At 44.9% G+C, this 25171-nt stretch overlaps 1 protein-coding gene across 1 annotated transcript in view; it reads left to right on the top strand.

Moving 5' to 3' along the window:
- Positions 1-23211, top strand: part of crata (carnitine O-acetyltransferase a) — a 66778-nt gene extending 43567 nt beyond the window's left edge. Inside the window, exons 13-14 of the mRNA XM_084325414.1 lie at positions 18224-18361; positions 18948-23211. Coding sequence (XP_084181540.1) covers positions 18224-18361; positions 18948-19163 — 354 coding nt within the window. The 3' untranslated portion in view covers positions 19164-23211. The remainder of the gene's footprint in view (positions 1-18223; positions 18362-18947) is intronic.
- The last annotated feature ends 1960 nt before the right edge of the window (positions 23212-25171 follow it).

Raw genomic sequence — 25171 nt, 5'->3', positions numbered from 1 at the left:
CTCAGTTTTATCTGCATTAAGGAGTAGAACGTTTTGACGGCAAGCAGGCCTCAAGATTTTGTAATTGGGAGGAATCATTTGGCTTAATAGGTATATATAATTAGGTGTCATCAGCATAAAAATGAAAGTTTATGCCAAATTTGCGTATGATATTGCCGAGGGGTAGCATGTAAATCGAAAATAGCAAAGGGTCTATGCCTTCTACAACGCTGTTCGGTTTCCGGGTTACTCTGATTGGCCACTAAGCCCACGTGACCCTATGCTAGCACGCCCCCCCTTATGACTTGTTTTGTTTACATCAGGGTGAGCGCTGTTGCATTCGCAAATATGAGAGCTCTGTCAATTGATAAGCGACGGCCATATTAGACACATAGCCATAATTTAAGATATAGTTTATGCATTCGCAAATATGAGAGCTCTATCATTGAAGTGGGTGGTGGCAGCGTAACAGCGTTCACCCTGATGTAAAGTAGCGATTTTTTATTGGTTTGTCATGACAAACCAATTACATAATCCAACATATGTGTAAAGAAACAACATATTCCAGTTAACGGTATATTTCTTTAATGATTCGTTACGGTATAAATTAGGTTAACTGGAGCTGCGTATTGCTGGCTCTCATATTTGCGAATGCAACAGCGTTCACCCTGATGTAAACAAAACGAGTCATTGATAAGCGACGGCCATATTAGTAGGGCTGACCTTCGAATTTTTTTTGGCAATCGAAGCTTTGGGGCCGAGCTTCGATTTTAATTCGAAGCTTCGAATAAATTTTTTTTTTTTTTTTTTTTTTTATAATTTTTTTTTTTATATATAATTTTTTTATCTTATGTTGTGGGACTTGTACAGCACTTTGGTAAACTTTGTTGTTTTTAAATGTGCTCTATAAATAAAGTGGATTGGATTAATGAATTAAGTAGCCCCTTTCGTGACTGTGACGCAGCCAACACAGTGTGATTTAATTCAAGGTGGATTGCTGTTGTCGTTTGAACAACTTCAGATTTCATGGGAACTACCAATCCCCCAAATCAAGAATGTTTAAGATGAATGAAGTAAGATTTTGATTATTTGAAATATGGCCTGTGTAGACTAAACTATGCACAGAATTATGTCAGTCTACAAGGTCTGGATTCTACATGGTCCGGCAATGTAGACCTTGTAGACTCCACTACAGACCAATTATCAGTGAATGTTCATGCATTTTTAAGAAGGGCTACTTCCACAAAAAAACAAAGAACTCACCAAAACATCTCAGTAGCACCTTATCTAAATGTTCTATTTCATATATGGAGATTCATATTTATTTATGTATTGCATGCATTTCTATTTCCTATTTTGTTTATTCATCCCAGTATCTTTCTTTCTTATGTGTGGAATTCTACAAGGCATTTACATTCACATTTACATTTAGTCATTTAGCTGACGCTTTTATCCAAAGCGACTTACAAGTTCTGTACGACAGGTCATCAGGAAGGATACAACTCTATCAGCTGAGTAACAATATTCATCAAAGTGTTGCGTGTTACAGTGTAGGTTAGTTTATTAGGACAAGTGCATGACAGTAAGGTTAGTTAGGGTTAGATTTTTTTTATTTTATTTTTTAAATTTTATTTCAGATAATGGTTGAAGAAGTGCGTCTTTAGTCGACGGCGAAAGATTGGATGGGATTCGGCTGTCCTAACTGGGGTGGGTAGTTCATTCCACCATTGTGGGGCAAGGACTGAGAATAGGCGTGTAGGTGGTGTATATGTGTTTGAGGATGATATCCTTCAAACAGGCAATAGTGATGATATAATTTGGGCAGTGCTGAGCTGGGTTACTTTCCTCCAGTGTATTTGTCCCCCGGCCCCACCCAATGGCCCCATGCACACACACACACACACACACACACCGAAGGAAAAATTTAAATTAAATAAAAATTTTGAAAAAGAAAATGTTTGAAACAATTTTTAAAAATTAAAAAGAAAAAAAAATTTTAACTTCGATTTTTATGTTCGAAGCTTGTGCCATCGAACGAAGCTTCGAAGTATTTAAGACAGCCCTACATATTAGACACATAGCCATAATTTAAGATATAGTTTATGCATTCGCAAATATGAGAGCTCTGTCATTGAAGGGGCTTGTCGCGGCTCATGCGCGGGCGTAAGCGATAACTGCCGGCGATAAGGGGGGCGTGCTAGCGTAGGGTCACGTGGGCTTAGTGGCCAATCAGAGGAACCCGGAAACCGAACAGCGTTGTAGAAGGCATAGACACGCCCAGGACAGAGCCTTGTGGGACACCACATTGCACTGGGAGGGTCTCGGATGTTAAATCATTATAGACCACGCAGTGTGTTCTATCAGTTAAATAAGATTTAAACCAAGCAAGTGTGTGACCCCGAATGCCAACATGATTCTCAAGCCGACCTAGAAGAATCGAATGATCGATAGTGTCAAAGGCTGCACTGAGATCAAGCAATAAGAGCACAGAAGTTAGGTTTGAGTCAAGAGAGAGCAGTAAGTCATTTGTGACTTTGGTAACTGCCGTTTGGGTGGAGTGTAGGGCTCTAAAGCCAGATTGAAAAGATTCATTAAGATTATTGTTTGATAGGGGCGGCTAGGTGGCGCAGTGGGCAAGGCGCTCGCCACCAACACAGGAGATGCTGGGTTCGAGCCCAGCTCTCGGCGTTGCTACCAGCTTGGCTGGTCGTTCATACTAATACAATTGGCAGTATTAGGGGGTGGGAAGCTGGTGGGTGGGGATCGGACGTTGTGGACAGCGACTCCTACAGGTTGGTGTGCCTAGAATCAGGAAGCGACGAGGGCGGCGTGTCCCTCCCACACAGACCCTCGCCGCTGATAGATCGTGCTGTGCAGGTGAAAAGATGCGACTGCTGCCTCCTCGAGTACCGGAGGGGACACGTGATGCAAGGCTTCGTCCACATTGCAGCCGGCTTGTGGGAGGCATGGCATAACAACGTTCGAGACAGGGGAGGGTAGAATTGGACAATGCGAAATTGGGGATGGGAGAAAAATAGAAAAATGGGGAGAAAAAGTAGATAAAAAAAAAATATATATATTGTTTGATAAATGGTCAGTAAGTTGCGTTGTGACAATCCGTTCTAACACTTTGGATAGGAACGGAAGATTGGAGATGGGTCTGTAATTTTTCAAGATTAGAGGGTCGAGGTTTGGTTTTTTTTTTTTTTTTAACTTTGACCAGTCAGCTGGTTCTTTTAGCGTTTATCGCTTTTTCATCGCATTCATACTTGGTCAAGTTCGACCGACAGAAGCAGGCTGAAAGGGTTCAGATGGGGGGGAAGACACTCTGGGAAAGGCACGGCTGCCGTCCGGGATTCGAACGCGCTCAGCCCCAGATCCGTGACGAGCACGGTTGTCCACGGCGCTGAAATAGCACTCGCGGTACGTGGTGAGCTACTGGAGCTCCCCGATGTTTGGTTTTTTAAGTAGTGGTTTAATGACAGCTGATTTAAAGGCCAGGGGCACCATTCCAGTAGACAAGGAGGTGTTGAAGATATTGAGTAGGGCAGGGCCTAGAGTTGGGAAGTTTTTTTGATGAGAGTTGCTGGAAGAGGGTCAAACAGACAGGTTGAGAGTTTAGCCGCGCCAACCAATTTAGAGAGGGCACTAAGTGAGACATTTTCAAGGCAGCATAGCGTATGGCTGGATTCAAAGTCAGGGGGAAGGCCCATCAGAGGTTTGGAGGGACTCTTGTTGAGTAAGCCAACAATTTCATCTCTTATGAGGTCAATTTTCTTGGTAAAGAATTTAATGAATTCGTTAGCCGAGAACGCATGGTTTAGGACACTTGGTTGTTTCTGAGTAAGTTTAGCAACTGTGTCAAACAGAAACTTTGAGTTGTTTTTGTTTTCATAATGAGCCTGGAAAAATACGAGGTTTTGGCAAGTGAGAGTGCCTTTTTGTAGTTACGTAAACTATCATTCCAGGCAAGGCGGAATACTTCGAGTTTGGTCGAACGCCATTTATGTTCAAGTTTGCGACAAGCCTTTTTAAAGGAGCACGTTTCCTCCGTAAACCAGGGAGTTTGTTTTTGCGGAGCACGTTTAATTTTAGACTTAAGGGGAGCGACAATGTCGAGCGTGCTACGAAGGGCGGCGTTAAGTTTGTCTGTAAAGAGATCAATGGGGCCAGAGTAAGAGAGGAAGGGAGAGAGGGTGTCTGGTAGGCAGTTAACTAGAATTGGGACAGTTGAGGCGTTAATACGACGGCTCATGTAGGATTCTACACTGTCTGGTCAAGAAACTGTCAAATCAATTTGAAATTTGATGAGGTAGTGGTCTGAGAGAGCAGGAACATAGGGGGAAACGGTCAAATATGACACAGAGACCGCGGGCTAGGACTAGGTCAAGGGTGTTCCCACCACTGTGAGTGGGTTGGTCAACGATTTGAATGAGACAGACCGAGTCAATGATGTCGGTAAAAGCCTTATTTAGGGGATCTAGAGTTTTGTTTGAATGAATGTTAAAATCACCAACAATTAAAATGTTATCTGAGCGCGTAACAAGCTCAGAGATGAAAGTGGAAAACTCATCTAGGAAGAGGGTGTAAGGGCCTGGGGGGCGGTAAAGGACAGCCATTACAAAGGATGCAGTGGAGGTAGGAATCAGACCGCCACACTTTCTGTTGGGGAGAGAGGGACGCAACAGGAGCACCTCAAACGAGGAAAACTTGCCGTTTGCGTCGGATGTAAAGTTGAGCAACTCCGCCTCCTTTCTTGGAGGTGCGTGCGATATGGGAGCTACTAAAATTAGGGGGTGAAGCCTCGTTTAAGGGCAGAAAGTCATTAGGTTTAAGCCATGTCTCAGTGAGGCCCAATAAGTCGAGACTATGGTCTGTTATCAGTTAATTTACCAAAAGAGCTTTGGTTGGCAGAGTGAATGTTGATAAGGCCAACCTTCACACACTATACTGTATTTAACAGCACGATTTTCAGCCATGCGAGTAGGTTTAATTGCAATTAAGTTGGCATGGTTTATCGCACAAGGACGGGCTGGGTAAAGCGTAACGAGATATTCTAGTTTTGATTGGATATACCGGGTTAAGGATAGAGATAGAAAGAGAGGAGTGGGGAGCCGGGTGGAGGAGGGACCCAGCATGGTTAGGAAAGGTATAGGGATTGGCAGGCTCCATCGGTTTAGCATGACTAGCAGGCTCGCTAAGAGCCTGCACCCTGGCATGTTTGTGGGGTGGCTGTCAGCCCGAAGCTATAATCTTGTCTATATTTCTAGATAAGAGAGAAGCGCCATGCATGTTAGGATGCACGCCGTCCTTTCTCAGCAAGCCAGGGCGCCCCCAGAAAGAGGACCAGTTATCCACGAACCCTAAGCCCTGTTCTTTACAGTATTTTTCCAGCCATCGGTGTAGAGAAGCTGTCCTACTCATGAACTCATCATCATGCCGGTTTACAGGCAGGGGGCCAGAGAAGATTACTCGATGCCGACTCATCTTTCTGGCGAGGTCAGAAAGCCTAACTATGTTGATCTTTGTGACCTCAGACTTTCATCCTACAGTCATTATTTCCGACGTGTATAACAATATGCTCAAATGTATCTTCAGTGGGTGTGAGATGTGCATTATCTTTTCCCTTGACTATGCTATTCGCCAGAAATCTCAGGTTGGCTTCAATGTCGGTAGCTCTGGCTCCCCCAAAACATTTGATCTCGGCTGGCTTGTCTAGCTTAATATGCCGGGTGATGGAGTCGCCAATCACAAGGACAGGAAGACAGGGTTTCAGTGGAGACCGCTGCGTGCTGGGACCGGAAACCGCAATCATGTTGCGGAGCAAGTGTTGAGACCAAGACCGAGCGGTTACACTGCCGCTCCGTATTTAGTGCAGAGTGAGCTACATGCAGCAGTATTTAACACATACCTTGCCTCTGACTGATTGGACTAATTAGGACAGGCTGCTCAAGTCAATCCCTATGGGGTGAACTGAGCTGATTGATTCAGAGAGAACAACCAAAATAATACACAATGGGTACTGACTTACTTTACACAGCTAGATCACACGTGTAGTCAACACAGCTTTAGTGCAGAGTGAGCTACAGGCAGCAGTATTTAACACAGACCTTGTGTGGCAATTCCAGGTGTAGGGGTGGCAGAATAAACAACACACAGACAGGTTGCAGTTCCCAAAATCATACTCTTTATTTTCTTAGTCAAATAATAACGGTTTTGCTGTCGGCCGGGCGGCGTCTCCGCTCTGTGGCCTTTTGCCTTGCGCTGCTACGGGGGACTGAGAGGAGGCTCCTCGGCTCCATTAAGTCCCCCCTCTCCAACAGGCGCACCGCGCCGTGATTCGCTAATCAGGTAATCACTCTGATGGGTATTTAGTGACAGGTGCGTCCGGAAGCGGACGCCCAAACATGGGCAGCGCCCAGCCATTGGGTCGCCACATAGCGCCCATCAATCACCAAGCCCAGGGGTGGCTTGGGGTTGCCACAGTACCCCCCCTCCAGCTCCGACCGTCGGGGAAGAGCGTCCGACGCCCAACAGGCATCCTTCCTGGAGAGGGCGTCTGCGTTGCCATGCGCCACCCCTGACCTGTGAATGACAGAAAAGTTAAATGACTGTAACTCCAGAAACCATCGAGTCACCCTGGCATTGGTCCCCTTTGTCTTGGCCATCCAGACTAGGGGGGCGTGATCCGTCACCAGCGTGAAACGCCTCCCCAGCAGATAATAGCGGAGCGTCTCCAGTGCCCACTTAATTGCCAGACCTTCGCGCTCCACCGCAGAATAGTTGCGCTCGTGTGGCAGCAGCTTCCTGCTCACATATAAAATCGGATGTTCCTCACCCTCCAGTTGCTGGGAGAGGACCGCTCCCAGTCCCACCTCTGATGCGTCTGTTTGTACCGTCATCTCCTTGTCGAAGTTCGGGGAGATCAGCACCGGTCCCGAACAGAGGGCAGTCTTGAGGTCCTCGAACGCCGCCTCCGCCTCCGGTGTCCACTTCACCGTGAATGGCCGCCGCGCCTGGGTCAGATCTGTGAGGGGAGCAGCGCGAGCAGCAAAGTTAGGGATAAACCTCCTATAATAGCTCGCTAGCCCATTAAATGTCCTGACCTGCTTCTTGGTTAAAGGGCGAGGCCACTCCCTTATTGCATCAATCTTCCTCTTCTGCGGTTTCACATTGCCCCGGCCTATTGTGAACCCCAGGTACTCTGCCTCTTCTAATCCCAGCCTGCATTTCTTTGGGTTGGCGGTGAGACCCGCCTCCCGGAGGGCCCCCAACACCGCTCTCACCTTTTGGAGGTGGGTGTCCCAATCTGACGAGTGGATGATAATGTCATCGAGATATGCGGCTGCATACTCCCGATGGGGCCGTAGTACTCTGTCCATCAGCCTCTGAAAGGTAGATGGCGCCCCATGCAGGCCAAACGGGAGAACTTTATAATGGAACAGCCCATCTGGGGTGGAGAAAGCCGTCTTCTCCCTTGAGGCGGGGGCCAGAGGGACTTGCCAATAACCCTTCGTTAGGTCTAGTGTCGTGATAAATCTGGCCAGGCCCAGTCTGTCAATGAGCTCATCCACTCTAGGCATGGGATAGGCGTCAAACTTTGAAATTTCATTAAGCTTCCTGAAATCATTACAGAACCTGGTTGTTGAGTCGGGTTTTGGCACTAAAACAATAGGACTGGACCACCCGCTATGAGACTCCTCAATTACTCCCATCTCCAGCATGACCCGCACTTCTCTTCTGACTGCCTCTCTTTTTGCCTCTGGGATACGATAGGGCTTCAGCTTTACCTTGTCTCCCGGGCTGGTAATGATGTGGTGCTGGGCCAATGTGGTGCGGCCCGGCGTGGCCGAGAACACGTCCCGGTTCTGTTGGACCAGCTCCCGAAGCTCCTGCCGTTGGGTCGGGGACAACTGTTCCCCGATGGGAACATCGGCCGCCTCTGCCACCTGCTGCGCAAAAGGGGGAAGAGGGGGGGGCGAGAGCAACACATCCCGGGCATGCCATTTCTTCAACAGGTTAACATGGTATAACTGTCGATGCTTCCTACGGTCGGGCTGGTGGACCTTGTAGTTGACGGGACCCACTTTCTCGATTATGTCGTAGAAATGCCATTTGGCTAGGAATTTGCACTCTGCTGTCGGTACCAGTACTAGGACTCGGTCCCCCACATTAAACTCCCGTGGCTGTGCGCCCCGGTCATAAATGCGCTTCTGTGCGTCTTGGGCCTGTTGCATGTGTTCTCTCACCACTGGCCAGAGCGCCTTCATCCTGTCTCTCATTACCTGCACATGCTCTATGAGAGACCGGTGGGGCGACGGCTGTTCCTCCCAAATCTCCTTTGCGATGTCCAGGAGACCCCGCGGCTTGCGGGCGTAGAGCAGCTCAAATGGCGAGAAGCCAGTGGAGGCCTGTGGGACCTCACGCACAGAGAACATCAGAAAGGGCAACAACTGATCCCAATTTTTCCCATCCTTCTCCATCACCTTCCTTAGCATGCTTTTCAGGGTCTTGTTAAAGCGCTCGCACAGTCCATCCGTCTGTGGATGGTATATGGAGGTTCGTAGCTGTTCCACTTTCATTAGTTTGCACATTTCTTTCATGACCCGCGACATAAAGCACGAGCCCTGATCCGTGAGAATAGAGTCGGCAATTCCCACCCGACTAAACAAATGAAAGAGCTCCCGTGCCACAATTTTGGCCGTCACCGTGCGTAACGGGATGGCTTCGGGGTAACGGGTAGCATAATCTATGATTACCAGTATATACTGGTGGCCTCGGGACGATTTAACTAAAGGGCCCACTACGTCGAGGGCAATTCTTGAGAATGGGGTCTCAATGATGGGCAGCGGGATCAGAGGACTTTTATATTGTACCTTTGGTGCTGCGCGTTGACACTCTGGGCAGCTCCGGCAATAGTCCTCTACCGCTCTCTTCATGCCCGGCCAATGGAAACGCGCCCTTATGCGCTCCATGGTTTTGTCCACGCCCAGGTGCGCTCCGAGGATATGTGAATGCGCCAGCTGGAGTACAGTGGGAATCAGTGATGCCGGTAACGCGTTACTAAGTAACGCGTTATTGTAATCTGATTACTTTCCCCCGAAAATAGTAATCTAACGCGTTAATCTTTAAAAGCCAGTAATCTGATTGCAGTTACTTGTCCAAGTGGCTGTGCATTACTATTTCGTTACTATCTCATCATAAATTCATAATACAGGCGGAATGCAGTATTTTATTTCGTTTTCGACAGTCAAAAATACAGTTTGAGCTGTTTTTCTTTTGGGAGTGACGTAGTGTGGCAGTGAAAGGGTTACACAAGAATGTGTCCCGCGGGCCGCGGCGTGACTGGACACTCTGTCTGTGAGTGACTCTGCCTTGGTCCAATCACATTCCCCATCCACAGTCTGCGAATCAGAGGCAGAGTAGGGCGGGTCTTCACAGCACGTCATGTGACATATGAGCCAATCGTGTGACAGCAGGGCTCCGTCGTCGGAGAATTCCAGTGTGAGTTTCTGTTCAGACTTCCATCCCAAAACGCTCGTCAGTCACTACTTCACGTTCATATGCGGAGGAAACAAAATACTGTCTACCGCTAAAAACAGCACATCCAATTGCATTGAAAGCATCTGGAATCACAACACTAGCCGACGCTTCGACTAGGTACAGGAGGAATCGGAGGCCAGCCAAACAGCAAAAGAGAGAGATAGTTTCTTTCCCTTTTGATTAATGTATATTTGATGGTGGCAGAGCAAAAGCTCTTATTTGCCAGATTTACAGTTAATTTACATGTTAAAGAGAGACGAATTGAAAATGGGGGACCCTGATGTAAACAAGACGAAAGTCTTTCTCTGGTCTGCATTCCCTTAACAATTGTATGTATTGAGCCGTACTGTACTGTACCCATTCTGCAATCTGTTAATAAAGTTTTCATTCATTCATTCATTCAGACTGATTGTATGTTTATAGAGAGACATTTATAAAAACAATTTAATAGTTACAGTTGATATAATTGAATAGTTCAGCCTGCATTTGTTAGATGTGAATGGATACACTGGTTTTGTAAAACCACTGGCTGGCTGCTCTAATGCTGTGAGCATCATAGACTGTTGCTTTACCATACTTGATGGTACAGAAGCTGAAGCACTAGTTTAACAATTTACGTTATGTGCAGAGAAACAAGTTAAAAACAATTTATGCACTTTCAATAAAGCGTTTAAAAAAAACGGTTGGGGGAACGACGACGACTTCGTAACCTAGTTACTTTCAAAGTAACTAAGTTACTCTGATAATCAAGTAATCAGTAAAGTAACTTGGATTACTTTTTAAAGGAGTAATCAATAATCAGTAATCGGATTACTTTTACAAGTAATCTGTGGCATCACTGGTGGGAATAAAGAACTTCGGTACCAGCAATAGATCCCTAACCTCATCATTCTTTTTTACAACTTGGTACAGCAATTGTCTTTTTATTGCAAAGTGAGGATATGGCAGGTTACTCACCCCCTCCACGGGATTTCCATCTATGGTCTTGATATTCGCCCGGGCCTGCGTTAGGTTTGGGTCTTCCAGCTGGGCCGTTCCGAACTGACCCGCCAGGTCCCTCCCCACCTCGTCCGCCTGGGGGAACTCCGCAAAGGGGTCCTCGTCACTGTTATCCGTCTCGGGGCCCGCTTGGGGCGCTGGCGCGTCGTCACCCACACCTGATGCCGTCTCAGTCTCACTCCCCGTTACGTTCAGAGCACACACCTTCGGCTGACGTAACCCTTTCTTCTTCCTCGGTTTACCCGTAGAGGGTGGGGTGCGCGGGGAGATGACGGCTGAGCACAGCTGGCGATACAGGGGGCAGTCTCGACCAATCAGCAGCGCTACCGGCAGGTTAGGTATGACGCCGGCTGTCATCGAGCAGACCCCCTTGGTGGTTGTCAGGGTGATCGGCGCTGTAGGATACAACTTTGTGTCCCCGTGCACACAGGACACTGACACTTGCGGAGCCTCTGCGTCGCAGTGTGCCAAATGGGGCTGAACCAGCGTTATGGCACTACCCGAGTCCAGGAGCGCTACGGCATCTTTGTCGTTGACGCGCACGGGTAAAAGTGTCGCCGATGTTTCCTTATGGGCCCAACAGGCTGCGCCATAGTTGCACGTCTTTCCGCGGGGGTCTGAAGCTGCCGCCGATGGCATGGACACATCCCGGCCTGGGCAGTTCCACGAGAGATGCCCGGGCTCGCCGCAGTCGTAGCAGCGTCTTTGGTCCTGGTCGAACAGCGGTCTTCTTCGGGGTAGTTCGGGCTCACCTGCGTTCCCTACCCGGCCCCTTGGGCTGGGCTCGTCGGGACCCCTCCTTGTTCTCGGCCGCTCTGGCTTTTCCCCTCGCCCCCCTTTGAGTAACTCCCGCGTTACCTGGTGGGCCTCCACAATATTCACCAGCTGCTCCACGGAGCGGGGGTCCGCTTGACTCGCCTGCTTCTTCGAGTCATAGGGGAGGGCTCTGACAAAGCGGTCCATAACAATCCGTTCCAAAACCGTGGGCCCTCCGGGGTCAGTCATTAGCCAGGCTCGGCTTGTGCGGACCAGGTCGTGCATCTGGGAGCGCGGGGAGGCCTGTGCGTCATACACCCAGTCATGGAACCGCTGCGCGCGGGACTGCAGACTATGGCCGTACCGGGACAGAATTTCCTGCTTTAGCCGAGTGTAGTTCCCGGCTTGCTCCGGTGGCAGGTCCTGGTAGGCCTTTTGTGCATTACCCGACAGGAAGGGGGCCAGCAGTCCCCCCCAGTCGTCTTCGGGCCAGCCCTCCCGGCCGGCGGTGCGCTCAAACGCCAGGAGATAGGCTTCTATATCCTCCTGCTCCGTCAGCTTGGGGATGAAGCGCCCGGGGTTAGGCCGCGTCCCGGCGGCCCCTTCCTCCTGCCGGTGAGCGGCCATCCGCTGGAGCTCCGCGTGGATCATCCCCGTCTGTTTCCTCTGTTCGTGCAGGGCCTCTTCGTGCCGGGTCTGTTGTTCCATGCTCGCCTGTACAAGCTGCTGCACCAGCGCGTCCATGCTTTTTCCGTTATTAAATTTATATATATATATATATTTTTTTTAATTTCTTTTATTCTATTCTGATAAAGTCTATGGTTGTTTATTCTGCACCCCTGATTGCCAGTAGACTATGCCCGCATTCTCCACCACTGTGGCAATTCCAGGTGTAGGGGTGGCAGAATAAACAACACACAGACAGGTTGCAGTTCCCAAAATCATTTTCTATTTTCTTAGTCAAATAATAACGGTTTTGCTGTCGGCCGGGCGGCGTCTCCGCTCTGTGGCCTTTTGCCTTGCGCTGCTACGGGGGACTGAGAGGAGGCTCCTCGGCTCCATTAAGTCCCCCCTCTCCAACAGGCGCACCGCGCCGTGATTCGCTAATCAGGTAATCACTCTGATGGGTATTTAGTGACAGGTGCGTCCGGAAGCGGACGCCCAAACATGGGCAGCGCCCAGCCATTGGGTCGCCACATAGCGCCCATCAATCACCAAGCCCAGGGGTGGCTTGGGGTTGCCACACTTGCCTCTGACTGATTGGACTAATTAGGACAGGCTGCTCAAGTCAATCCCTATGGGGTGAACTGAGCTGATTGATTCAGAGAGAACAACCAAAATAATACACAATGGGTACTGACTTACTTTACACAGCTAGATCACAAGTGTAGTCAACACAGCTTTAGTGCAGAGTGAACTACAGGCAGCAGTATTTAACACAGACCTTGCCTCTGACTGATTGGACTAATTAGCACAGGCTGCTCAAGTCAATCCCTATGGGGTGAACTGAGCTGATTGATTCAGAGAGAACAACCAAAATAATACACAGTGGGTACTGACTTACTTTACACAGCTAGATCACAAGTGTAGTCAACACAGCTTTAATGCATGGAAGTGATGTCGTTTTGTTTTTGCATAATAGACATCATGTTGTTCTGTTCACTGCTGTTGTTCTTGGAAACAGATTGTATGTCTCTGTACTAGGGATTCCCCGATCGATCGGCCAGAGATCGGTATCGGCCGATATTCAGTATAAATATGAGATCGGTGAATTCCGATAATGCTTTATTTTCGCCGATCGTGAAAACCGATCGGAAAAACATGATCCAATTCTTAGCGGAGATCTCACTCGCTGACTTCTCTCTCAGACATACAGAGCTGCAGTGCACTGCCGCTCCTCCTCCTCCTCCCCTGCTCCTCCCGCACCCGTGTCAACAAGCTCCGGCAATAGTCTGCTCTAGTGCATGCAACCTCTGTGAGCTAACGTTAGCTACCTAGCTATCGTTACTGTTTAAACAAAATTACCCAGTCAACTATTCACTTTAGTTTAATACATGAGGCATTGTCTAACGGTATCTAGCCGGCTAACTACTGATAGCTCCTGATATCAACAAATGCTCCAGCAATAGTCTAGTAGTGCATGATACCTCCGTTAGCTCACGTTGGCTCACGTTAGCTCACGTTAGCTCACTGTTCAAAAAGGAAATGTCCCATTAAACTAAATAGTTCACTGAGGCGTTGTCTTAACGTTATCCAGCCGGCTAGCAGTAGCTACAGATAGCTCCTGATATCAATGTCTTATAACATTGATTCGATGCGTATTCGAGCCCCGGCTTGCATCGCAGTCACGAAAGGAGCTAGCTGAGGGAGTAGGGTATATCTGCAGAGCTGCAGCCGCAGATATACCCTGCTGAGGGCATGCTGAATGTGATTTGACCAAAGCAGAGTATACACACAGACAGTGGAGATAGCGAGCATTTTAACTTGTTGCGTGGTGGCGATGTCTCGCAGATAATACAACTACAAGTATAATTATATAATATATATATTTTATTAAAAAAAATAAAGTATATATATTAGAGGTGGGCATAGATTAATTTTTTTAATCTAGATTAATCTATCTGCAATCCTGGATTTAATCTAGATTAATCTAGATTAAAATGGCTCAAAAAAAAAAAAAACTGCCGAAGGCATTCAAAATATGTGTGTTCTACCCAAATAATGACCAGAAGTAAGTCCTTACTTTTTCTTTCCTCCTTATGTTTCTCAGGCCAGGTGGCCCATTACACCATGAGCCCATCTCCCGTTTCCAAAATGCATTACAGACTGTTTGAAAAAGCTGTTTTGCTATGATAATTGGTAATGAAATATCAAAATAATGTTCAATAAGATGTACTTGTGTTTAATAAGTTGTTTTATTCAGAAGTTAACACAAATAAATAATATTACCAGTACAGTACAGTATCTAGCACTCTCAGGAGCAAAACAGAAAGAATCATTTCAAACTTGAACTATGTGACATGGCTTGAATCAACTGCTCCAGTGGAGTTGCTCAGTGGCCAATGGTGTCAACTGTGGTTGTACTGGGCAGCTCCCAGGTGTGAATGGAACTATGTGAATGTGAAGCAGGGTGTTCCTGAAAAAGAGCATCTGTGCTCAGCGAACCTACCCTGGGTAAATAAAGGTAAAAAAAAAAAGTAATTTTTTTTATTTATTTTTATTTTTTTAGATTAATGCGTTAATTATATTATCGCGCGATACTAGTATAGCGTTAACGCAGCACGTTAACGCCGTTAACGGCCCAGCTCTAATATATATATATATTTCTTTTATAAAACCAAACTATCGGTATCGGCCGATATGGCTCAAGACGATCTGTGATCGGTATCGGTGGCAAAAAACATGATCGGGGCATCCCTACTCTATACAAAGACAATGGAGGCCCGGTAGCCTTTGGGACCGTGCTCTGTCTCTGTGTGGGCGCTGGGTACTCTGTAGCATTTGAGATCATAGTCTGGGTCTGTGTGAGTGCTGAGGGCTTCTGGAGGTATTTGGCTCCATCAGGTTGCCTTGGCCTTGTGCCTCCAACATATGCAGGTTGTCCTCTTCCATCCTTGTGTGGTATAAATGCCTCTGCATTAATGTTGAGGCCCTTTTCAAAGTAGGATTCCATTCCATCCAATTTACGAGAAGCAGCACTCCACACCCCTGACCCAGAGGTTCTCAGAACATTCAGCCTTGCTGCCGATGCGGCTATGTCTGATTCAAGCTGAAGTTGTTCCTTTTGTTTTTTTATTTGAGCTTCCTGGTCCTGTAGAGAGCATGCCTTGATATGTCTGCTTCAAGCTGAAGTTGTTCCTTTTGTTTTTTTATTTAATCTTCCTGGTCTTCAAGAGCATGTTTTTGTTCAAGCAACTTTTGCCGAGCCATTAACACTTTGAGTGCCAGCGACGTGTTATGTCGTCATTTGATGCCCCCCGTTGAGTGCCGACGACGCGAATTGTCGTTTGATTTTTTTATTGGCGATCTGAATTCATATTTCATCAACCGAGTCTCCTGTTGGTACAGCAGCCCCTCTAGGAGCTCCGATGGGAAAATACCGCCCCCTATCGTCTATCCCTGTGTAACTGCAGGCCATTCGATTACACTGGTGGATCTGTGGGGGGGGGAGCCTACTGGCTCCACTATGCTGGCGAGGGATCTGATGAAGAGGGAAGTGATCGCGAGATGGAAAGCAGCCTGGAATATATATTTACAGCAGCCAATAATCAATTAATAAACGCGATCGATATTTGGAATGGCGATCAGGAATTGGAATAATCTTTTTGGAGAACATCTGATCTAAGGAGTCTATGTTACCAGTTTTAGGATAATCAGAGCTGTCTTCACTGAGATAACAGCATGTCCCATATGTGTGTGTGCTGTTGAGGAAATAAGAGAATCGATTTCTCAGCTCGCTTCTATAGCGTGCATAAGTACACATATACTATCGATAATCTAGCGTTTATTTGAAAACGATTCATAAATAGGCAGACAAATGACAACGTGTCTAGTGTATTCGAGAATATTCCAATAAATGCCGTTTATGACGGAATCTTTCTATTTTCCGGACATTTTCGAGAAAACGATAGCTTTTCGAAATGCTCTAAAAAGGATATGAACCGATTTTATAAAAAATAAATAAAAATATTAGTTTCGACAATGTTGACTGCAAACAAGTCATTGATAAGCGACGGGGAGATTAGACACATAGCCATAATTTAAAACATAGATTATGCGTTTTTAACGCCATCATTGAAGTAGATGATGGCACTCAAGGACATTAATCAACGTTAATGGCCGGCACTGAAAGTGTTAAGGCGGCCATGTCGGCCTCGGCTCTGAGACGTGTAGATGCATTTGAGGAAACCTTTGATCTAATAGATCTTGAACCATAATTATTGCTAGTACTATGGTTTGATATGCTGTCCCCTGGTTGAACGTCCTCCTGAGCATAATGAATACTGTGTGACTGAGGCCCAGTCACTTCCACATTTCCCACACTCTCATGTTCTCCATTTTCCTCCTCTGCAGCCTCATGCTGCTGGGGCATTTCAGTAGGCCTGTTATGAGCCTCTAACTGAGGTTTGTTTCCTCTGGTTACTGAAAACCAGGCATTACCATCTTCAATGAATCCATCTTTATGTTTATTGACCTTTGAGAACCAGTCATTTTGTTTTTCTTGTTCATCGTGTGGAATAAGAGGCATCAAATAGTTATGTAGTTCATTAGAATTGTCAGACACTTGCATCAAAACGTCAAGTTGTGCTTTAACCAGTGCAACATTTTGCTCATTTTTCATGAGCTCTTTGACAGAGGTTATAAGATGTTTTATTTCCTCCACTTTCCCTTTGCGTTTATTTTGGAGTGATTCGACTTTATTTGCCAGAGCTTTTGCAGTGAGAGTTATTTTTCTCTTTTCCTTGTGTTTTCCAACATTTGAACCAACTTTTATTTCACAAATTTTTTATGCACAAGAAAGTTATCACCATGAGAATCCAATTCCAAAATCCAATGCATTTGCAAAGCCCGCCACATATATCAGCCACAGCAAACACGCAAAGAGAGCAGTGCAGTGCAGCGCACGTTAATTGTTTGTTGTCTTGTCACACACATGATACAAGCTTGGCCCGGCGGGCCGCGCACACACATCCACAGCGTGTTCAGCATAATAACAGTTTCCACTCAGCGGTAGAACCAGCTCAAAATTTTTCCAAAACGAACCAACATGGGTCCACAGCAGAACGCAACGGGTCGGGTTACATTACCGCAAATCCGTTGATATACGCTGGCTCTGTCCGGTCCTTTGTGCGTGCGTGCGATCATTCCATTGTTTGCATGCGTGCATTGCTCCTTTGCTCCGCGTCCAATACTGTCTGACTTGTCGGGACCTTTCGTGGCTCCAATCCTTCGTTCAGTGTCACTTTTTGCTGACAAATGTATGGCGACTGTCCAAACATTTATATTCACCGAGAGACTAAACCGGGGAAATAATTCTACCTGCCAGACGCGCCGCTTATCAAGAAATCACTGCTCCAGGATACTGCGTTTGGTTACTTTATTGCGGTTAAAAACAGTTCATATAGTAACGTAATTAAAAAGCGAATCACAGCTTGATTTAGTATTGTGTAGCGTGCGGTCAGCAAAGTATGACTTCCCCGTTCACACCCTCATTACCGTACCTGAAACTCGCCGGTGAACAGCTGACTTTACTACTACTACGACACCACGTGACCCCTTTGTGAATGACGTAACCATAACAACCTGTGGTCTATACCTGTCACCAACACCTTCTTCTTTCTTAATCTTCTTCTCCTTGCGTCTATTCTTTACACATTGTTTTATCACATGGTCATTGTGCTTAGGTGGCTATATTTCCTTTATGAGTTGCTACACCTGTGATCAACTGGCGGTCCTGGGGTTTGTGCTTAGGATAGGTGAAGCTTAAACAAATTCCAGTCTTTTATGAATGGAATGCAGATTGTGCCGTATCCCATGCAAGAATGACTACAATGTCAACTTTCATAAACGTTCCGCTTTTAGGCTCTTTGAGAGTGACATGTTTTCTTCTTGCCTGACAAATAATTCAAAAGGCTTGTTTTCTGCAAGTGTTTAATTTCCACCAATCAGGACACTGCATAATAAGTCAAAACCATAACATGATAGTTCCCCAAAAGTGAAGCCAAAATATCTATCGCCCCCTGATGGCTGGCTGCAGTATAGGTGTTATGAGTCTGATATAGGCTAATAAAAAACATTAATTTAGTAAGAAAGTGAAAATAATAAACAATAATGGGATAATTAGGCCTAAAGTTCCGTTCCCCAGTGTCTGCTTAGAAAAGGTCTGGCTCTTGGAGAAATGTAATTGATGACCCCTGTTCTATGCTGTCCTCTATCCCCCCTCTAGGCGATCCACGGCCAGGCCATTGACAGGCACCTCCTGGGTCTAAAACTGCAGGCCATCGAAGACCTTACCTCAATGCCGGAGATCTTCATGGACACCTCCTACGCAGTGGCCTTGCATTATAACCTGTCCACGAGCCAGGTAGGGGGCGGGGCTGAGGCCAGAACATCAATGGGAACGCTGTTTTTTTTATCTGCATACTGCCTTCACTGTAATCATACCTACTGTACCTACCTCAAACTAGTCTACCCAGATACAGTACAATAATGCTGTATATACCGTATATATATATTTATTGATCCATCCACACCTGTCTCAATATAACAGCATATATTCCTGTTTACATACCTGTATATACTATATCTATCTGTATATATCCCTTACCTACTCTTACTAGTTTTACCACTGTCCAGTATGGCTTACTAGTATACCATAGTCTTTATACCTGTAATACTATAATACTGTAGTGTACATACATTCTGATGATCCTTATTACTCAGTAGTACTCATTTATATATACTCCAGTTTAATCACTTGTACAATTCAGATACAATGAATTCAGACTATGGCAGTGGTGAATGGGCAGAAAATCGGCATAATAAGATTATGAAGAAAAACAAGTTGTCTTGAAATTTGTATCAAGGCAAGAATTGCTTGGAAACAATATGTGCAAAAAAAAGAATTGTTGCTAAATATTTGCTCTTTTTTGTGTATATTTCTCTCTCAGGTTCCGGCCAAGACTGACTGTGTGATGTGCTTCGGCCCCGGGGTGCCTGACGGCTATGGCGTGTGCTACAACCCCATGGCCGACCACATCAACTTTGCAGTGTCTGCTTTCAACAGCTGTGAGGAAACCAACGCAGCGCGCATGGCCCAGACCCTGCAGGACTCACTGGTGGACATGAGGACACTGCTGGAGCAAACACCCAAAGCCAAGCTGTGAGGGACAGACAACGCTGCTAAATTAGGCTACGCTGGAATTACACGACGACGGGGCCAGACTATAAACCACCATCTATTCTCCACTTTTTAAAATGACCACTTTCAGACTGGGTGAGACTCACATTACCTACATGACATTACATGACCGTAAATGGACGGCATTTATATAGCGCTTTTATCCAAAGTGCTTTACAACTCATGCCTCTCATTCACACACTTGACGGCGGAGGCGACCATGCAAAGGTACCAACCTGCTCATCGGGAGCAATTAGGGGTTAAGTGTCTTTGCTCAAGGACACTTTGACACGCTGCCGGGAGGAGGAGCCGGAATCCATCTGGGAACCTTCAGATTACCGGACAACCTGCTCTACCTCCTGATCCACTGTCGCCCCAAAGTGAAAAGACAGCTGGAAACCAGACTCCAGTGTTGTGGTCAGATCCTCATTCTCCCTCCCATACAGTCGATAATCATCAAGCACTTTAGATGCCGTTATGAGTTTCATGAATCTAGTCTTGTAGGGCGGCCGGGTAGCACAGCGGACTACGCGTCTGTCTACCACTGTAGAGACACTGGTATCGAATCCGGCTGTCAGCAGTGCCTCCGGCTTGGCCGGTCGTCATACTGGCTCAATTGGCAGAGTCAGCGGGAGGGAAGCCGGTGGGTGGTAATCTGGTCGTTGTAAACAGCGACTCCTACAGGTCTGTCAGGCCGCCTGCACAGCGAGGGAGGGAAATGGTGAAGGTAGTGTGACCTCCCACGCGTTACACTTCACCAATGAGAGTCCTCGCTGCCAGGTGAAAAGAGGCTGCTGGCTGTCTCCTATGTATCGGAGGAAGCATGTGATCGACTTCAGGGCTCCCTAGACTGACCAGTGGGGGGCATATGCGTGCAATGACCAGGGAGGGGAGAATTGGCATAACGACTAAATTGGGATGGGAGGAAAATACAGAAAATAGGAGAAGAAAAAGTGGATCAACAAAAAAAATGTATCTAGTCTTGTGAGGACAGGAGAGATGCTCTTGAATCCTGTCGGCCAGTTCTGCCAAACATGATTACAGTATGTTAAAGCATGAAGGAGCGTTAACTTTGTTTGTTTTAGTTTTTCAGATGTTTCTGTTGTCAAGGCGTTTACACTAGCGGCATGAAACCAGAACTCAGAAAAAGACAAAGTATTCAATGCAGCTCAGCTCAGGAAAAGGCAAATGCACATTTTTTATTTTCTTTTTATAATTTCACTGAGCTGTATATTAATAGAGCTGTGATACTTCCTGGAATATGTCAAGGAAACTATAAAAGAAGGAATGGTCATCATGTCACTGTGTGGCGTGTGAACACACATTGGTGCCATGTGTGGACACTTTCAGTTCGACCAACATAGTTGAATGGGATCATTTAAACAGGTTAGTACCTCGGATGTCAGAGTAATCTGCAATTTGTTGCATTGTTAACGTTTGATATATATTTTCTCATATCGGTTGTATATTTCGAATTTTAATATAGGCTTTAACACTTTGAGCGCCACTCACGGCTAATCTCGGGTTTACGATTGTGACGTTGAAAGCCACGTCACGGCTTTTCTCTGGATTTTATTTAAAAAAAATTATTAGCGATCTGAAATCATAATTTGCATCACGCGAGCCTACCGTTGGAGATCCAGGGGCCGCCGGCGATCAGATGTGAAAAAAGCGCCCCCTATCGTCTCCCAGATGGTAAATCACCCTTTTGGAATGGACTCAATGAAAATGGATGGGGGGAAAAAATATTCCAGTCCACATTTTCCAGTCCACTGATGCAGCCGGAGTTACCAGAGTTCATTCTGGAGCCTCTGAGCCGCGGCGAGCATGGGTTATACTGTACACACGTTGGATCAATATACTTATCGATTTTTTCGAATGGTGATCAGGAATTGGAATATACCATTTGGATACCATCTGATGTCAGGTAAGGAATCTATGTTATCAGTGTTAGGATAATCAGACTCGTTTTCATGTAGATATAAGCGTTTCCACTATATGTGATATGGCTGTTTTGACTGTAAAAGCCATGAGGAAATAATAGCAGCGATTATCAGCGCACGGCACGAGCGTGCGTGCGCACACATATACTATCGACCATCTAGCGTTTATTTGAAAACGATTCATAAATAGACCGACAAATGATAACGTTCTGGAATATTCCAGTAAAAGGCGTTTATAAGGGAATGTGTTGTTTTTTCTTCGAAACCGAGTGGTTTTCAAAATGCTATAAAAAGGAAATGAAGCGACAAAAACACAATCTGCTTTGCCAATGTTGACTGGAAAATGATTCTTTGATAAGCGATGGGCAGATTAGACACATAGCATAATTTAAAACATAGATTAGGCGATATTAACGTTACATGGGCTGTGGACTGTGGCATCAACAGGGTAAAAAGGAAAACACGGCCTGGCACTGAAAGTGTTAATAGAACTGTCACCAAGCCGAGCATAGATCACTGATATTCTGATGTGATGACCCTTCCTTCTTTTATAGTTTCCTTGGAATAATGTGACATGATCATAATGACATCACACATCCCAACTCAATAACTGTCAAACCAAAGACAGTTTGTAGTTTTGGGGATACGTATGAGATTATGAGCACAATAAATCAGCAGTATGACTTTATTAAAGAAACACTCTACTTCCTTTAATGAAGTCATATTGCTTCGTTCAACAAGGTCCCTCTTTCATTGTGCCTTTATTTGAAGTTTGGTTTTCGGAGGCTACTTGGTGTTATGTCACACAGTTAAAGGACCATAACGGTGTGATTCTGACCAGACTGTCTTTAACACATTTTGTGTTTTATAGATTCTCCTTGATGTAAAGCATGTTAAATTGCCTCTGCCTTAAATGTGCTCTATATATATAATCTCAGGCCACCTTTCACACAGCCATTGATGTTGAAAAGGGGTGGAAAAATACTCCTTGAAAGTCACTAGGCATACAGTAGGTAATTCGCCCTTGTAAGGTAAGGCGACCACATCGCCTTGTACTTTTGATAATGTTACTGTATTACTCTACTACAAGCCATTCAAATTCATGCAACAATCGGGAGCACCCCAGAGTCGATAACAAGCGCACCCAACCGAACGCGGAAGGGGCTTGTAGTAGAGGGTAATCTAAAGTAAACTTTGCAACATCAACAGTACGAATGGCATTCAGTAATTTAGGCTGTGATCTACAAGAACACACAGTACACGGTCAACACTAAATTTGGTAAGACGAGGACAATCTCCAATAACGGCAGTCAAAATATCAGCGGTTCTGGTCCTTTAAGAATCCATGTAGCGAAACATAACCTCTTCATATTGTGCACCTGGTTTTACTGATGGGCTCGTTTCACCTTTTTTAGTGGAGACACTAGTCTTGGCCTCAAAGTGTATGTTTTTGTACAAGGCCTAAAGGTTTTTGCGATAGTCATACAGATGCATCATTATGATTTGATTTAGAATAATTGAGATGAATGTGTGGAGACATTGATAATGAGTGAGAAACACTGGGAGGCGGTGTGTATTTTACAACTTGTTCATTGTGTAGACAAACTCTTTAACATAGTGATTTGTGAAAATACATAATTTTAAAGAACTTGTCTTCAGTTAATTATTCCTGGTCGTATGTCTGAATATAAGGTTTTGCTGTAGTCCGTATGTTGTATTAGGGCTGGGCGATATGGAAAAAAATCATATCGCGATAACGATATGATAATGTTATCATATTTCTCTATATCGATAATTATCGAATTGTTATAAGTATATAATTTTTTTTTTTTATAAACAGATGTATGTTTATTTTGCAGCAATTCTTTGTCATTGCCGCCATCTTTAGTGTTACATCCCCTCACACTCCAGTTCTCAGGCTGCAGCTGGTTTAAAAGCTAAAGTAAACCGGCTTCTCTGCTGGCTGTGGCTCCAGGGGAGTTGAACAGTTCTGGCTCTGCTAGTTTATTTTCGATCTTTTGGCGCTTTTTTGGTGGACAAACCACATGTGCATCGTGACTCGTGACTGGAGTCTAGTTCTGCTAGCACACATAGCCTACTGTGTACAGACGGTTTCAAACTGTATTTTAAATTAGAAAGCAAACAAAATAAATGGACAAGAGAAAAATAAATCTCAATTTGGTCAGTATTGTCATTTGGACAAGCAAAGCCATTACTTTAAGTTGCAGGCAAGAAAGACAAGTCTGTCCACTGTCTCTGGTTTTAAAACTGCCCTGTTGCAGGTCACAAAAAAAAAAAAAAAAAAAAAATATATATATATATATATATATATATATATATATATATATATATATATAAAAAAACGATTTTTCGATTTTTTTTAACTTCGATATTCGATATCGATTATTAAAATATATCGTGATATTTATCGTTATCGTTATATCGCCCAGCCCTATGTTGTATTTTATATGGTTCAGAGTAGGTCCATTGAAAACACCTTAAAGGAACACGCCAACATTATGGTAAATGTGCAGTCTTCTCCAGAGTCAGACATGAAGATAGTTACAAGATGCAAGCTAGCCTAGCTTAGCACAAATGACTGGAAGCAGATATGGACCACTAGCCTAGCTGTTGACCAAAAACACCCCTCCTGGAGTTTTAAGCTAGGGGTCCGTCTTCTACCCATTCCAAACAAACTGCTGTTGCTCCTGGTGACATGAAACAGCACTTCCTGTGCACTGGACAATGTTCCCAGGAATGTCCTACTAAATGTTAAATATATTGATGAACTATTAGGTTATATAAATTGGCGATAAGAGTGGCAAAATAGACATGTATTTATATGAAAATGTTCCGAGATGCTGCCATTTCTAATTGATATGCATTTGTCAAAGTCTTTACTTCCATATGAAAACAGATATTTATCCGACAGATAATTTACCAAATATGATTTGATCAAAATCTATCAAATTTGTTAGTGTAGCGCTTTCTTTTGACCAAATAAATTGGGAGTTACATTCACAAACATCCCCCCAGTTTGACTAGTGGAAAAAATACACTATTGAACTTTAATTCTTACCTGATCATAAAATCTAAATATAGGCCCATTGTTTATATACATTACCAAACATAAACAAAACTATTACAGCTCCAAAACACAGCAGAGCCTAGTTTAAAACTCATATTTATTAGTAGTTTACTGTTAGTCCTTTTCTTTATCTACAAAAAACAGATCCATACATACAGTATACACTCCAACCCTCCTACCCACCCATTGGCATCACAGAAAAAAAATTATAAATATTTTGTCATTTGTATGTTATCGTTACAAAAGAGGAAAGTGTTGTCTTGCCGTAACCAAGATCAGGCCGAACAGGAAGCAGCCATGAAACCGGTGTCCACACCCGTAGAAGCCATTTGTTTACGTTTGTATCACGGGTTGGGCCTTTAAACTCATTAAGGAAATATCTAGGATTATTAAAGTGAAGACAACAGTGACAAGCAGATGAATATCTAGGCTGAATAAAAACACTCATGTCTACTAGTGTGCTAGTTAACTTGTTAATGCACCCTTTTACTGTTTGTAAACCATGTTTTTGGATGAGGCACAATTTGGTTTCATGGAAGTCTCCTGGGACAGTGGATGAAACCATGTGATGTCCCGACGACCTGTCCATACGTTCATTACCTTCGCCTGGTGTCAAGAATGTTGCTAGTCTCTTCCAAATTATATGAGACTGCTACTGAGCTCTCAAATTATGTGGGAATACGCTATAGAGCTTTCAAGAAATGTGGGAATGCGCTATAGAGCTTTCAAATGATGTGGGAATACTAGGGGTGTAACGGTACACAAAAACCACAGTTCGGTACGTACCTCGGTTTTGAAGTCACGGTTCGGTACGGGTTTTCGGTAAAGTGGGGGAAAGTTTAACCTTATTTATTTGGCTTTCTGTGTGTTCCACTCGGGGTGATGCAGTAACTGTTAAGTAGGGCTGTCAATGAATATTCTATATTAAAATTAATAGTCGACTTGTTAAAAAAAAAATTATGG

The sequence above is a fragment of the Notolepis coatsorum genome, assembly GCF_963971535.1.
Source record: "Notolepis coatsorum genome assembly, chromosome: 11".
Classification (NCBI taxonomy): Eukaryota; Metazoa; Chordata; class Actinopteri; order Aulopiformes; family Paralepididae; genus Notolepis; species Notolepis coatsorum.
Note: the sequence above shows the minus strand (reverse complement) of the source record. Positions and strands in the feature narration are given on the sequence as shown.